Genomic DNA, 16,024 nt, shown 5'->3' with positions numbered 1-16,024 from the left:
GATCATGTCAGGAGAAGTCGGGTATTCAGATGTATGTTCTTGACAACTTCGGTTATCTTGATTGATGATACTTATCTGAATCCTGATCCTCCTTGGGTGTTCCTGGGTGGTTCCAGGAGAAGCCCATCTCCACACCAGCCATGTCCTTTTGCTTGCTGAGGAGGCATTCTTTCCTGCTGCCACCAGGATTTTCACAACTTCTTCCTGGTAATCTGTCTCTGGGCTGTGCGTCCTCTGAGGCTCCTTGGATTTTTGTTACATGTATAATTTATTTTACAAATTTTATTTTATACATTTTCCATACAAGCATGAATTAATTTACATCACATATTACAGACATAAACCTCTGGTGTTTGTGGATTAATTTTCTTAACAAAAACAAGGTAGTGTTACAGTTTACAAGAGCAGGTTACTGTTCTTGGAACTGATATTGTGGCTATGACATACTTAGTCCAGTAAAATTCAGCTGGAACCCACAAGTGTTGTATCACTGCTGTTTATCCTTTGGAGTTATTTTATATGCTTGCTTGAACAATGTAGTCCTTACCACTTCTTATGATTTTATATCTATCTTGGTTTGTTAACCTGGAAATTAGTTTGTGAATCCATTAATCAGGCATGTGTCTGTATTGTTTTCGGTTTAGTTTTTTTCTTTTTATGACCTACAGGAAAGTCTCCTAGCCTTGAAGTGGCTATAATGATGTGATTTCAGTAGAAAAAAAAGAGAAATAGTGGGCAGAAAATTTGTCCTCTTTCCAAAACTAGGCGTAAATATAAAAAAAAGAAAAGGGTTTAGTGAAATTAGTGTTTCAATATTGTTCCTAAGCAGGATCATTGCTCTGCAGAAAAAAACCCAGGTATTCCAAAAAGTAGAGATGTTTGATAGGAAGGTGAGGATTCGTGTGAATAGGAGATCTGAGAGTGAAAGCACCCGAAGAAACAACAGAAGAGGGACAGAAATGGCCAGTACTGATGGCACGTAGATTTGCAGATCGTCCTGTACTCAGACTTGAAAACTCAAGCTACTAAGATAGGATAGTGGAAAAGTAAAGAACAGGGCTAGTGCCTTGGGGGCATACAGACAAAAGAGACAAAAAGCAAGGATTCAGTATTGATGATTCACAAACATGTGACAGGATGGAAGACAAAGCATTTCTGAATCACTGTTGGCTCCCCGGGGGTACAAATGGCACATCAGTGAATGGCTGCCAGCCTAGCCATCCCTTTGTCCCTGGTCATTCCTGGTTGGGGCACTTGGGTACCTATCTGAATACAGGGCACACAGGTGGGACAAATCCCTCTCAGTGCCTGTGAGTGTAAGCTAGTGGATGGGATCAGTTGTGTGTTTTTCTGAACTCACCTTTTGCTCCTGTAAACATGTTTTCTCGCTTTGCTTTGTTGTTGCTGCAGCATCATGGTATCTTTTGTTACAGCCAAACGCTGTGGATACCAAAGCAAATACATAAAGCAGCAGATACAAATGTTGGCCCACTTACCTACTGTGGGATGCTTTGATTTTGATGATACTTGATTTTGTGAAAGGTGATTTCCCCAGCACACACTTCTGGTGCAGGAAACCTTCACTTGCCTTTTGTTTCTTTGTCATTGTGGAACACGGAATATCTCTCTTTCATCACAGAAAGTTGTCGACTGCTGGTTAGTTTCTGGATTTCATGACAGACTCTTTTATCTAAATAGTGGAGAGCTTGCCCTGCTCTCCCTGATCCTTGCATGTGCATCTTTAAACACGTTTTGCTTTTTTTTTCTCACGTCCTTGGTACTAATTAGCACTTCTGTCTTCATGGGTTTTGTAGTTGAACAGGTTGCTATATATTGGTTTCTTTAGACTGTTCGTCATTCATATTGTTATAGGTAAAAATCAATAAAGCTAAATTAATAATAATAATTAAAGATTTTATTTTTATGACTGAAAATATGGTCTTCAATAGCCACAATCAAAAGGACAGCCCGAGATCGGCGCTGAGTGAACTTCGGTCTGACTTCCGTTGCATCAGACCCCCTCTGCTCACAAATGCTGTCTCTGTCAGGGCTGGCTTTACACAGTTTTTTTTGCCCAAGGCAGAGGTTCTTCTGTTCTTTTCGTTATTCTGCATCTGCATGAAGTCTCCTTTCTCTGTGCAGGGCTGGACAATGCTGTTTCTGGCAAGCGATGAATGTTGATGGGGAACTTGGTATTCAGATGTATGTTCTTCACAACTCTGGCAATCTTGATTAATAATACTTATTGTTATAAATGATCAAATCTGTAGCCAATTTATCAAAAAAATCGACAAAGATTTATTAAATCAATTAACAAAAAATAGAATTTTAGGAAAAAGCAAAAATCAACCACAGCCAAGAATCGGCCCCAGACACAGATGCTGGGTGCCCTTGGGTTCCCACTGACAGAGTGACAGTGTTCCCCCGAAGGGACACCCCGTGTGCTCACAGGAGCTAGTTTATATACAGTTTATTTTGCCTGAGGCAGAGATGACCACATATTTCTTTGTGTCTCTTTACATGTAAAGTTGGATCTATACATGTGTAGAAGCAGACAAAGACAAAGTCCGAACTCAGACATTCCGGGAAGGTCCAGATGATATCTTCTCATGCATGGTGCCCCAGGAAAACCCCTTCTGATGGCCCGAGTCAGTCTCCAGGCTGTCCGGGGAGGGGTTACCATATGCATAACTCTGTCTTCAGTCAGGCTGAGCTCATAGTCCAAGATTTCTTTATTCATACGGTAACTGGCTTGATGTTATCTTTAGTGTTGTCCGGGAACTGGTTAGAATGTGAATAGAATGCAGTCCCTGGCCAGAGCAGTCACCAGCGTAGGGTTTCATTTCTTCTAATATTTTATATATACTTATTTCTAACTACAGCATGAATTAATCTACCATATCAAGTGAACACTTATCAAGTGTTCATAGCTCTGGGGTGTTCTGGGATAGTCTTGGGAAAGGCTTATCTCTGCACAGGCAATGGCAATGTTCTTTCGATTGCTAATTAGGCTTTCTTTCTTTGCTGCCGTCTGGAGTTTTGCAATTTCTGTGTGGCAATCTGCCCCTGACTGTCCGTGGTCTTAGGGGTTTTGGATTTTTTTTACATGCACAATTTTATTTACAACTTTATTTCATGTGTATCTTATATAAGCACAAATTATCTCATACTACATATTACAATATTGTACTTGTGAGTTTTGACAAAAAGAACATAAGCTGAAGACAGTCCCCTGCGCAGAGTTTTCTCCCTTGCTACATTCCTCATTGCAACATAGTTGGGGCAAAATGCCAAAATTTGCTATTGTTTCTTAAGGTGGCTCATAGATATAGGCTTAGCCATTCAAACTCTCCTTGTGCTGAGAACAGGGAATGTGTCAGGGCACCCACCATGAGTGGCAAATGGATTTGCTGTGTTAAGGTATGAATTGAGCAATGAAATGGACATTAATTTTTAATTAGGTATTTCTGCACAGAGGTAGAACTCTTTAGAGTTTCAGGGCTGGATGGGTAAAATGTAATTTGAAGAAACTCCTGTTGTGATGGATAGTCTTGTCTCCTGACTGCAGTATTTTGTGAGTTCTAGAACCACGGGTTTTATGCATTTAGCATTGCGTGCTTGACAATGTGCCTGTGCAGCTGGCTGGGCACTGAACTGGGGGGGTTGGAAGGGTTGATCTCAAATCTTAATGGGAAGAAGGTGAATCACAGTGGGTGTGCCTTATGCTATATTTACTTCTAGGGAAGTGTACTGAGGGCGGTACCTACGGACAGCAGGCCTTTACATCTTTTATAAGTGTGTGACTGAAGGAGTCCAGCCTGTGACTGAGCCGAGGCAGAAGGTTATTGACTTGTCAGCAGAAGACCCAGTTTTCGCCTGCCTGCTCTAAGTATAAGTTTCTCTTTCTTTGTTCTTGTTGATTCACATGGGTGTAAGAAGGGAAGAGGACATGTGAGGATAGAATTAGTGCAAGTAATTTGTTTGTTTCTGTCTTGTATGGAAAATATTGGTAGCAATGTGCTTCTAAATCCAAGCTCTAAGCAGTTGGAGAAGCATTTTCTTTCAATATGATGAATGTCACAGAAAGTGTTCTTACTTACCTTTGTTTTTCTCATTTGCACTTTGGTTCAAGCTTGTAAAAGTTTAGGCTAATAGGAAACCTGGGGCAATAGACATAAGTTTTTAGTTTTATTTTCTAAAGGGATTTTTTCCTCCTAGAACTAGTAGATTTTCCTTCCTTAGTATCTTTAGAGTGGGAGTTGTACATTTTGCTGGAATGACTTCCCACACGATGACTTGCTTCCAGCAGGCAGAGAGGTCTGACAGGTCAGAGGAAGATCTGGGTTGCTAATGCAATAAGGAGACTTTTCTGACATTTTCTTAATCTGGTGACATTACCACAGAGACAAGCAGAGACTTTCTTGTGTGATGGCACATTATTGAGATAGGTGTTTTGCCTGATGAAATCTAAACCAGCCCACAAGCAGCCCGGCACTGTTGAGCATTGCTTTGACAGGTGTGCTTTGTCTGTGTTTGTACACAGGATGGTGATTGCCAAGGCATGGGCTCTGAAGAAGCATTTTGATGGTTTTCCCAAAACCAGTGACTTTGACCTGAAAAAGATAGAGCTACCAAATCTAAAGGATGGAGGTGAGCAGAGTGCTACTTGTTATTACAATTTTTTCTGGAGGTTATATGTTTGCTGATGTGTGGCTATGGAGCTATAAAACTGCATGTTTCTCTTTGGATTTTCAAAAATTGCTGGCTTGCAACAAGCCATGCACCTTAAGGGAGAAGGACAATTGCTGAAGAAGTATACTGATGGGGTTGGTGGTTTCAAAGACACCTTGCCTTCTGATAAGTCCCTTAGAAACAATGATTGAATTCTAAGCCCATCACACAGCAATTGGGGCCTACCTTTCACAGTTTCTGCTGCCTGATCACACTTGCTGCCTGATGACAAAGGCATTGGAATGTGTTTGCAAATGGAGAAAATCACCGTGAAGAAGTGATGTGGCCTCAAAACGAACAAACACAAGAAGATAATTTGTTTAATGCAGAGAGAGAGATGTGGACTGTGACTCAGAGCCAATGAAGTAACTGTATTAAGTTCCTAACATGTTTTACTAGTAAAATGTTTTTATCTACTTTGATTTTCAAAATCATTTGGAAAAATATGGAGAACATGATACCCTATAGCAGTTGGTTTTCAGTGGAGTTTTTCATGCTGATGGAGAAAATATTGAGGATAGTGTTAGGGGAGAGCAGAGTGACTGCACTGGGAATGAGCCTGAAAGACCTCGGGGCTGGAGTCAGTGAAGGTTGATCTTTTATTTCAAGAAGAAAGATGGCAAGATTTCTGCCTGCATTCAAAATTTTTTGTTGTTGTTGTTGTTGTTCCTTATCTTATTTGATCTGTTGCAACAAGAAGAGATGTTGAATATAAATAGAAAAAAAAAAGACAGTTTTTATTCCTGTGTTTCTCTGGAGGAGATTAAGGAATATGATAATTTATCATCATATCAATAGCAAGACTGTTGGTAAAAGAACGAACTTCGATTTTTGGTTTCACATGAACATTTGTACTGTATTTTCTTGAGACTCATCCCACCATTTGTCAGTTACAAAATTTGCCGCACTTTAAAAGGTGTGTAGAAGGAATTGTCCAGAAGGATATTAAAGTACCAATTATGTTTACAACTGAAATATTTGAAAATGGAATTCTTCTTACATTTACGGATACACTTAAAAATTTAATGTGTGTGGGTATTTAAGAACATTAAGAGTATTTTTTTCCTTCATATTTTAAACCCTAAAGCAAAAAGAGGCATAAGTTCACACAACAGTGACACTTTTAAAGGCGATGTTATGTTACATGGCTTTCTGCTCACTCTTGAGTAATGGGAAGGTACTTAACATCTGAGTACATTTCCAGCTAGACCCCTGCAGCACAGGCAATGAAAAATATTAGCAGGTGGAGGTGAACCGCTAAAAGTGCTGTGTAAATGAAAAGTTTAAAACATGTTTAACAAGGTCTTTCCCAAGAACTAGTGTTGTTAGAGAGAGTAAAGTGGATTAGGCTATTTAGAAAAGAGGAACTAATGCTTTCTCTTTAAGGCAGACAGTTAGTTTGTGTTTGACCTGTGCCACCCTCTTCTGGCTGAATCATGGCATGACATTTTATATATATCGAAATTAAATGAGAGTTTTGTTTAGGAACTCTGGCTGCTTCACTCTTCTGTAGAGAGAGGAGATACATGCAAAATTGCAAGATTGAAAATAAGATAGTTTGCTAAAGCTACACTGGGGAAATTTTCTTTTTCAACAGCATACCAATAATCCAAAACTAAAGAATGTCATAGTTGTTTCTGGTAGGTTTTTCCTAAACAAAGAAGGGATAAGGGAGATTTTGAGCAGTCTGGAGTTCATATCAATTTAGTTGGAAGATTGGCTGGTGGAAACTATGCTCTACTGCACTGATAATATCCAGGAATTTGTTTTGTCTTTCGTTGCAGAGTTGCTGCTTGAATCAGTGTTTCTCAGTGTTGATCCTTACATGAGGTATACCTTTTTGTCCTTTCCGAATTTCTGGCTAAAGCGCTTCATTTAAATTGCCATTTAAACCTCAAAACAGCAGTGGGCAGCACCCACTGCTGTTATCAGTGTCCCAATGCCTTTGTGTGCTTTTTCAAAAATGTATGTGAATTACAAGACTCAATATATGGAAGTGTGCCAGATTTAACTAGACGTTGGGGTAACATTTCTGCTGCCCTAGACTTTTCTTGGAATCAGCTGTTGTTCCTTGTCATGTCTTCAGCTGGAATGCAATGTACTCAAATGAGACTGCAGCCTTGTAGCAGCTCCTGCTTAATTTAACTTAGCAAACTTGTACTTAAGTACACACATTTTAAGTTGGACATTGCTGATATACCCAATAGGGGGTAGCTGAAGCACAGGGAGACTGGGTAGTTTGAAGAGGCATTGTTGACACTAAATTCAGAGATAGTTCTCTGGGTCTCAGGCTTCTTGTACAGATGGACCATGCTGTGAAGATTATTGCTATCATCCCGCCAGCCCAAGTAGCTGGCTCTGAAAAGCATCCGGTCATGCTGTTACAATGGCAAGCTAATTGATACCTGTTAACAACAGATACTCTCTTTCTGGGTCAAACAGTTGCTACTAGTTCTAGTGTGTCTGGAACGTTACTAAAGTTTCACACAGTAAGCTGTGTTTGCCTGTGTTGCAGACCTTACAGTCGAAGGGATATGAAGGAGGGTGACATAATGATAGGCACGCAGGTTGCCAGGTAAGACCTTCAGTTCCTGTTATTAATGTGCATGGCAGATCAGAACAGGAGTGTGCTGACACTCCAGACATCTGCAGCCTATGTTACCCCTCCTTGACTTGGGTCTACATACTTCTGCTACTGACGTTCTTACCACTAAGTGGTTGGAATGTGTTTTTCCTCTAAGAATCTCTTTTGCCTTTCTGGAGAGCATATGTACCTGTGATAAAATCTGTATGTTGTTTTTGGTGATAATGTCTTCAAAGGCAATTTTTACAAGTATAAAGGACCAACTATTGTACTTGGCACATTTTGAACTTCATATTTTACAACCTGATGTGCTAGTAGCTGCATGTCTGCAGCCATGCATGCTGTCTACTCCAGCTGAAAATATCTCTGCCAAAGGGTTATTTAACCTTAAATCCATCCTTTTCCCAAGCTTGTGGTAATGTAGCTGCAGATGTTTCCTTGTGTTGGTTTGTTCCTGCTGTGCTGCCTGTAAGCTGCTGCCAAGGAATATCTGTGGCCTTTGACTCTTGCATTTCTCTGCAGAAACATTGAGGGCTGGGATAAATTAACAACCAAGTCTGATGAACAGAAGGTCAACTGTTTCTAATAATTCTAAGCTGCTTGTCTACCCCTTTCCAACACGGTTTTCTTGTTGAGCTAAGAAAGTGGAATTTTCATTTGGCACAGAGATGCTAATATGGATATCTCCATGATTTTAGATATTGCTTTTTATCTGGTTTCATTACCCCAAGGGGTTCCATCTTCAGGATCTTCGATTTTTAAATGAGGTCCAAGTTGTCTGAGAACAGACAGCCTATCAGCAGCTCCTTGCTGTTCCGTGCTTTAATTCCAGTGTCCTCTTTCCTGCATTCTAAGTCACAGAAGCCTGGTCTGGTCTCAAACCAAACTGGTGCTAGTCAAAGAAACTGTTGGCATTTGTGTGTGAAAATTTGGTTTATTGTGGGCAGGGCTAAATCTAAAATCATCTTGCCAGTATTTCCCTCATGAGAAGAGCTTGTAGACATTTCAGGAAAAACACTTGAGACCTACAGCATCAGCAGGTATGGATTAAAAATCATTATGTGAAATATTTCTTTTCTGAATCACAGGAAGAATGGAAGAACCAGTATTGATTTGTTTCTAACAGGATGTGGTTTTGGTTTTGTTTTTTTGTGGTTTATTTTTTTATTTTATTTTACTTTTTAAACAGGGTAGTAGAAAGCAAAAATCCTGCTTTCACAGTGGGGGCCTTTGTTGTGGCTGGCAGGGGCTGGAGAACTCATTTTATCTCTGATGGGAAAGACCTACAACTTCTTCCTTCCAATTGGCCGGAATCACTCCCCGTATCTCTAGCTCTTGGAACAGTTGGCATGCCAGGGTAAGTTTGATGATGAAAAGGCAGAGATGAAAATGCAGCTATCCCCTGGATTTTGGTGTGCAGGAGGTTTCTTCCTGTTTGTATTGATCTTTGTCTTGTTCTACCAGCATACTGCCTATTCACGCTGCTAAAAAAGGCATGCTTCTGGATGCCCTGGCCCTGTATAGGGCATGAAGTTTAGCCCATCCTCAACATCAGAGGAGATTTGTCGTGGAGATTATTGTGCCTCTTCTTGAGGAGCTGTAATAGGTCAGAAAGAGGATCCAGAAAGAGCTGGAAAGAATCTAGTTCAGTCTGTGTTAAAGTCAGTGGAAAGTCTCAAACTTCGCTGGCGCCTGGACTAGTTTGTTTTTACTGATTGGGCTCTGCTTTTCTCACTGTATTTCCAGAATCAACCCCAAAATGCAAAAGACAGATGCTGTATCATGCAGCAAAATAGATGGTCTTTAAATTGCACTGCAGCAGACAAAAGTGCTGTGCTTTGGAATCCGTATATACTATTGGAATCTGTCAGTAATCTGCTTGCATTTCTTATTTCATTCTCTGTAATTTTTATGGGACATCAGGACTTAGGCAGTCCTAATGATCTGCAAGGCTTTCAAAATTATTGTAAAATTGTGTGTGGTGGAGAACTTCTCAGATTTCATTTTAAGATCAGTCAAGATGCATGTTTTTTCTAGATGTCTTATACAGGAATTCAGTTAACTCTTTCAGTTGAGACCAAGTGGGAAGCTCTGAGCTTGAATTTAGAAATTAGAAGACTTCTGTGGGATTCTGGGCCAGTTGATGAGCTACTTTAGTAGTTCCTACAGATTACTAGTGCACTGCTGAGACCTGAAGTTCAGTTTCCAGTTTTGGGCCCCTCACTACAAGAAAGACTTTGAGTTGTTGGGGCATATCCAGAGAAGGGTGACAGAGCTGATGAAGGACCTGGAGCACAAGTCTGATGAGAAGCAGCTGAAGGAGCTGGACTTGTTGAGCATGGATAAAAACAGGCTCAAGGAGACCTTACTCTTCTCTACAACTACCTGAATGAGGTTGTAGCCAAATGGGGGTGAGTCTCTTCTTGCAGGTAACAAGTGACAGGACAACAGGAAATGGCCTCAAGCTGCATTAGGGGATGTTCAGGTTGGACATCAGGAAGAATTTCTTCACAGAAGAGATCGTCAAGCGTTGGAACAGACTGTCCAGGGAAGTGGTGGATTCACTGTCCCTGAAGGTGCTCAAGAAACAACTGGAAGTGGCGCTTAAAACTAAGGTTTAGTTGTCAAGGTGGTAACTGGTCAAAGGTTGGACTCGGTGATCTTGGAGGTCTTTTCCAACCTTAACAATTCTGTGTTTCACCCAGTAGACATAGCGCAGTAGCCCTCTGGAGCAGGGAGCCCATCAGCAAGCTTTTTATCTTTTTCTGCCAGCTTTGATTTGTGATGAGTATAATTTAATCTAGTAGATACCAATTGGCAACTGACCTCTGTCTGCGTTGGATTTCCTATCTCCTCCAGTATGTAACTGAGTTGTCACAGAGTTAGTTATCTGTGCTTTTCCTTCTGACTAATGAGCACAACAAAAGCTGTTTTCGCCTTAGAGAGATTTCTGCCTCAACAATCTCTTTCCCAGCAGTGTGTCTGTGGGTTTTTTTCTGGGATGGCTGTGAAAAAGCCAAATCAAGAAGGTTGGATTAAGTTTTGTATTTCACGATACAAGAAAACTTAATCTTGTGCTGGTAGTGACAATATTTTTGATCTGTGTGGTCAAATTATGTCTGTGTGTCTGTCATCTTTTATTCCTCACTGAACATTCTTTCATTTTCTTTGCAGCCTCACTGCATATTTTGGTCTGCTGGAGGTCTGCAAGATGAAGCCAGGAGAGACAGTCCTGGTTAATGCTGCAGCTGGTGCTGTGGGCTCTGTAGTGGGGCAGCTCGCTAAAATTGGGGTGAGTGGCTTGAACTGCTTATACTTGCTGCTGAGAAGACTTAGCTCTTAAACAGGGCAACAGGGCCATGAATGATCATAGGACAAGCATCCCTGAAGGAATGCCTACACTAGGGTCTTGAGATGGAAAAGCTCCTGAGTACATTGCAAATCTAGCTGGATGTTTCAGGAGCTCATATACTGACAACAGCCTTACTTAAAGGGTGAGCCCTTCAACTAGCACACTCTGAGTGTCAGCCTCTGTTGTCAGGGGATGTTTATAACTGTTTTTCTCCTTTCCTTGCAGGGTTGCAAAGTGGTTGGCTGTGCTGGCTCAGATGACAAGGTTGCCTATCTGAAAAAAATAGGCTTTGATGAAGCCTTTAATTACAAGACTGTTAAATCTCTGGATGAAGCGCTGCATAAAGCCTCTCCTGATGGCTATGACTGCTTCTTTGACAATGTAAGTTCAGAGAGAAGGCCTTTCCTTGAGCATCTGTAATTTTCTTTAAACTGTAGCAGGAACTCAATATTGTAATCATCTAATTGAAGTCTACACCAGGATTTCAATGTGGAGATCCATTTAATCAAGCAATGGTGTCTGTAGGAGCTTACTGCTTTTCTGTTCCGTTCCCACACATATTTCTGCAGCTGACTTGAGCAGTAACAGAAAGAACAAAACCGAAAAGGCAAAGCTGGATTGTTGGCAGTGTTTGTAAATGGAGAGAGAGGTTTTACTTCACTCTCTGAAAAGTGTGGCACATTTTGGGAAGTGACATTCGCAGTAACATGAAACTGATCCAGTCCATTCCTGGCCCCACCTTTGACCACAGGCAGTTCTCTGCTATTGCTGAAAGGGGAGTGAGTGTGGATGACTCCACATTATGTGGTCATGGGGGCTGCCTTGGTACCTGAAACAAAACAGTAGCAAGGCCCACTTGCAAATCTACTGGAGAAGCCCTCAGAAAGTTTCTGACATCTTCCAAATATAGCTGGAATTAATGGGGACAATGTACTGTTCTTGATAGGTGTTTGAATGTGAACATCTTGTTTTGAAGGCTAAGAAAATTTAACAGTATGGATGCAGTTAAATTGTGTCAGTTCACTTTCAAGATAAAGAACTACCCCTGTCTCTTTTGATTTCCTACTACAGTTAACATAGTTATCATACTTGGTAAAAAAATATAATACCTGGCCACGGGGGTATTAGCTGATATACTGGCCTTAAACCCCCTGGCTAGCTGCCCGTTTTGAAGGAAACCATCATCACCTCTTTAGCTTGTCTTTTAGAAGTGCTTCTACCAATCCAGGGATGAAGGCCGTGGTGTTTCGCCTTTCTCTGGCAATTGAAAGGAATGTTCGGTGTTGGGGCAAAGTACTTGTCTCTTTGGCAGGAGCTAAGGTTTTAAATAGGTTTTATGGTCTTGTCCATTCCCTTCATTCTCACTTCTAACTTTTGTGCAGAGCTCTGCACAGCAGTATATTTTCTCACAGCTTTTCACTATTAAAAGTTTCTTTTCACAGCACATCCCTATTTTGGAGATGAGAGCCATAAAGTAAAAAGTTTGCATCACCATAATATAAAGATGTAAAATTGCATACTGGTGTGTGGGAAAAGCAGGGTTGGTGCTTCTTAGCACCCTTAGGAGGAGGGATCTAGGTGCTAGTCCTGCCTGATGCTTCCAAACCAAGCTTCATGAAGCAGATTTGGAATTAAAACTAATTCCATACATTCATAACTAATTTTTGGAAGAGTGAGATTGAGTCCTCACAGGTCTGTGTAAATCCAAGGGTTTCTGCAGCCACCAAGTCTTTGGGGTAGTGGAAGTTACTTCCCCTGATTGAACCTGTTGGTGCAACAATGCAATGTTGGCAGATTTTGGCAGCCAATGCTAAACACTGGATTGTCTCTAATGCTGCACGTGCTCTGGTTCTTGTAGGTGGGTGGAGAATTTGCCAGTGTTGCTATCAACCAAATGAAGAAATATGGAAGGATTGCAGTCTGTGGTGCCATCTCTCAGTACAATGACTCTGTGCCTCAGAAAGGTGTGGGTCTTTATTGTATCTAAAATTATTTTGTCTTTGGTGATGGCAGAAATACATAACGACAGTCTACTGTTCACTTCCCTGTGCCATTTAAGTGTATGTATATGTATACATTTGGGTAACTCCTGCTGTGGGACACTGGGACCATGCTCCCTGTGTGTACATGCACTCATCCACCTTTGCACCCCCTGTCTTGTGACATCAGCTGATTAGGAATGAGGGAGTGGCTAAGATACTTAAAACAGGACTCCACATGACCTTATGCAGATATAGATCAGCCGGTGTGGTGTCATGATGCCATTTATACAGTAGTATGTACTTTAAGATGAGATAATGGTTTTCCTTCAGGTTTTTAGCTGATGCAGCTTAAGCTTTCTGGGTTATTTTTTTTTCCAGTAAGGTTTCAGCTACTAATAAAACTACTGAGAAGTGTGGATGAATGAATATTCATTTTCAATAGCGTTAAATTTTCCAGATTTGCTTTCTAAAATAAATTGAAGGACAGTATTTCTTTGGTAGCTGACTGGCTTTGGACTATCAGATCACTTTAAAAAATGGAACAGGCTTTTGGTAATGAGGAGGCTATCAGACATTTTTGTGACCGAGGAAACTGTTTTTCTAGAGTTTATAACTCAGATCCTGAGAGTTAGAGAGAGCATGAGAGCCTGTCAGGCTATCAAACAAGCTGTTAAAACAGTATTTTTGAGATTCAGCTTAAGTCACTCAGTTGAAGCTGAGGCCACTTTATTTCTGAATGAAATAAATTCTGTTTTCAGAATTGTTTAGCTCCACAGCTTTAGGGATCAGGCCTTTGTCTCCCTAGGTGACTGTCCATGAATCTTCAGTCTGTTGTGCTGGAAATTCTCTTTGGAAAATATATCTGTTGCCGCTGGCTGAAAGGAAGTGATTCAGTGATCTTTACTGGCTAAAAGCTCACTTTATGCATCGGGACTTACTCTCAATGAAACTGATACTGCAGGTGGCTTGCTGGTTCTTTTCTCTTGCAGGGCCTTATGTGCAGCTTCCCATGATCTTCAAAGAGCTTCGAATGGAAGGGTTTCTTGTGACCCAATGGAACAGCCGCCGGGAGGAAGGTCTGCAGGCCCTGCTGAAGTGGGTCATGGAGGTAAGGAAGGAAAGGGCAGCTGTTTGTAAGGTGTACTCGCACTGCAGAGTCCATCTCTGCAAGAGGTTTCTTGTCATAGCTGTTTAGGTGAGGTCACAGCATGACGCTTTCCTTCTCCCTGCCTTGATCCTTGAGACTCTTGGGGACAGTTAAACTATAGTAGATATGCCTGATCCTTTCTGTTTTGTTGAGATGTGTGATATCAGCTTGTAGACTCAGATATAATCCAGAATACATGTTGGCTTTGAAGAAGCATGCTTCCAGAATAATGCAAAAATACTTATCTGATAATGGAAATTTTCATAGTTAGAGTAAATTCCTGTATCTCTCATTCAGTCATTTGAGTATGGGCCAGGATTTCCATTGTAGTATTGTGCTGAAGTTACTGGCAAGAATGAATTTATAGTATTAGGAGCAGGGCTTTAAAGGGATTTAATAGGGAATTTCTTGTATTTTATTTTTCTAGGTGGAGGCTGAGTTAGTAACCAAGTTCATGGCTGTGAGAAGTTTGTGAGTGTGACCAGTAAAGGCTAAGAGGCTCTAGCTTTTACAAACTTGAGGTTTTGGGATGGGTCAGGTTTTAATCATTGGATTTGCAATTCCATACTTCTGTATGGGTAGAGACAGGCCTGGTTTTGGGTAAACGATCCCCTACCTGTCAATTGTTTGAGGACCAAGTAACAATAAATCTGTCCTGGTACATTTTTACAGCAGTTCCTGTTATGACTCCAGGTAAAAGGTTTTACAGCAAAAGGAGATCTTCACAAGAGCCCACCTGGTTTTGCAGTTATCCTGGTGCATGCCAGCTTGCATGTTTCAAATGAAATATATATGCTGGAGAAAATATTGCTGCAGTTTGTTCTGTTTTGGTGGATGAAAATTCAGCAATTTTCTTTCTTACTTTTGACAGGGGAAGGTGAAGTGCCATGAACAAGTCACTGAAGGATTTGAGAACATGCCAATGGCTTTTATAGGAATGTTAAAAGGAGAAAATCTTGGAAAAGCTGTTGTAAAAGTGTGAAGATCAGATATTCCTGGGAGACTGGCACAGGAGAATGTGATTCTGTCAAATGCTTTTAATTCACTTGTCAAATCATGTGATCAGTATGTTTCAATCATTTTGCTAGATGTTTGTTGATGGTAAATTCTATTAATAATTTGACTAATAAGTCTTAAGTATATTCCTGTTGCTTTGCTTCTGAAGAAATTGAGACTTGCTTCCCAGAGCTACACAAAACAAAGTGCCTTAAAATTGCTGAAAATCAGACCTGTAATAGATTTAATAATAGCTTGAACTTTTCTATGAGCAGGCTTGTAGAAAGGAAAATCAATTTGAAAAGATTTGCTAACTGATGGCACATTTAATTTTTACCCATTGATTTGGCCCAGAACTTTGCAAGGGGGATTTTTTTTAACCCATGTCAAGGAGCGGAGAGCAAGCTAAGCTAACAACACCTGGGGATTCCAGCTTAACCTCTAGCTGGCTTTTTAAAATTTTTTTCATTAAACAGTGTAGCTATCTCAGTTATTCTGAGAATATGGAAAGGAAAAATAAATATCTGAGTGTATACTTTGCTTATGTTACAGTTCTATTTGTGGAATACTCTCTCTTTCACTTCCTTATGGTTAACACAGAAGAGCTAAAATATTACAAGGACTTGTTTATCCCAGCAGATCTGAATGCAGGTGATATGGATAGATTACTAATTTTCTTGAGAAATTTGTCGTTGGTGTCCAAGCTTGGAGCTGACCTTGCCATAGAGTTTACCCTGGCTCTCCTGGAAGGTGAGATGAATATGATGGCCCTACTGTGTTAAATTGGTGTTCAGCACACACAATGTGCCAAACAAAGGAGATATGAAGATTAGCAACTGTAGATATCTTAGATGTTCTGAAAAAGAACAAGGACCTGTTATTATGGGATACATAGAGGCATTGAAGGTGATGGTGATCCATTTTCAGTCAGGAGGACTGACTTCATTAGTTTGAAGGTTTCATTACTGATCCGTGAAGAGAGATCCCAAGCAGTCTTAATATCTTTGCAGTGCCAGGATTAGATGCTCTGTATGTCAACAAAAAGAGATCACTTACTTAAGATGTAGATTGGCAATACTTGCTGAGTGGACTTAACAAAAGACACCCTGAAATGCAGGTCAGCTGGCCACTAGGGAAATAATGAACTTTGGCACAAGTGGGTAAGAGGTTCTGGTAGCTTTATTGTGTTTTCTGAGGAGAATGAATTGACAGTTTGAGTAAGTTCCAGTGCT

General features: G+C 40.6%; 1 protein-coding gene across 2 annotated transcripts; it reads left to right on the top strand.

Moving 5' to 3' along the window:
- Window positions 1-3,745: 3,745 nt before the first annotated feature.
- Window positions 3,746-15,332, top strand: PTGR1 (prostaglandin reductase 1). 2 transcript variants are annotated; one of them, XM_005425329.2, is made up of 10 exons: window positions 3,746-3,889; window positions 4,544-4,650; window positions 6,516-6,561; window positions 7,247-7,306; window positions 8,505-8,672; window positions 10,490-10,607; window positions 10,893-11,048; window positions 12,526-12,631; window positions 13,639-13,757; window positions 14,668-15,332. In XM_005425329.2, the coding sequence occupies exons 2-10, from the start codon at window positions 4,545-4,547 to the stop codon at window positions 14,776-14,778; spliced, it is 990 nt and encodes a 329-aa protein (XP_005425386.1). In that variant the 5' UTR covers window positions 3,746-3,889; window position 4,544; the 3' UTR covers window positions 14,779-15,332. The 2 variants fall into 2 exon arrangements, with proteins under 2 accessions (XP_005425386.1, XP_030916410.1); XM_031060550.1 differs by lacking the exon at window positions 8,505-8,672.
- Window positions 15,333-16,024: the final 692 nt, after the last annotated feature.

The sequence above is a fragment of the Geospiza fortis genome, unplaced genomic scaffold, assembly GCF_000277835.1.
Source record: "Geospiza fortis unplaced genomic scaffold, GeoFor_1.0 scaffold203, whole genome shotgun sequence".
Taxonomy (NCBI): domain Eukaryota; kingdom Metazoa; phylum Chordata; class Aves; order Passeriformes; family Thraupidae; genus Geospiza; species Geospiza fortis.
This window is presented reverse-complemented; position numbering and strand designations above follow the sequence as displayed.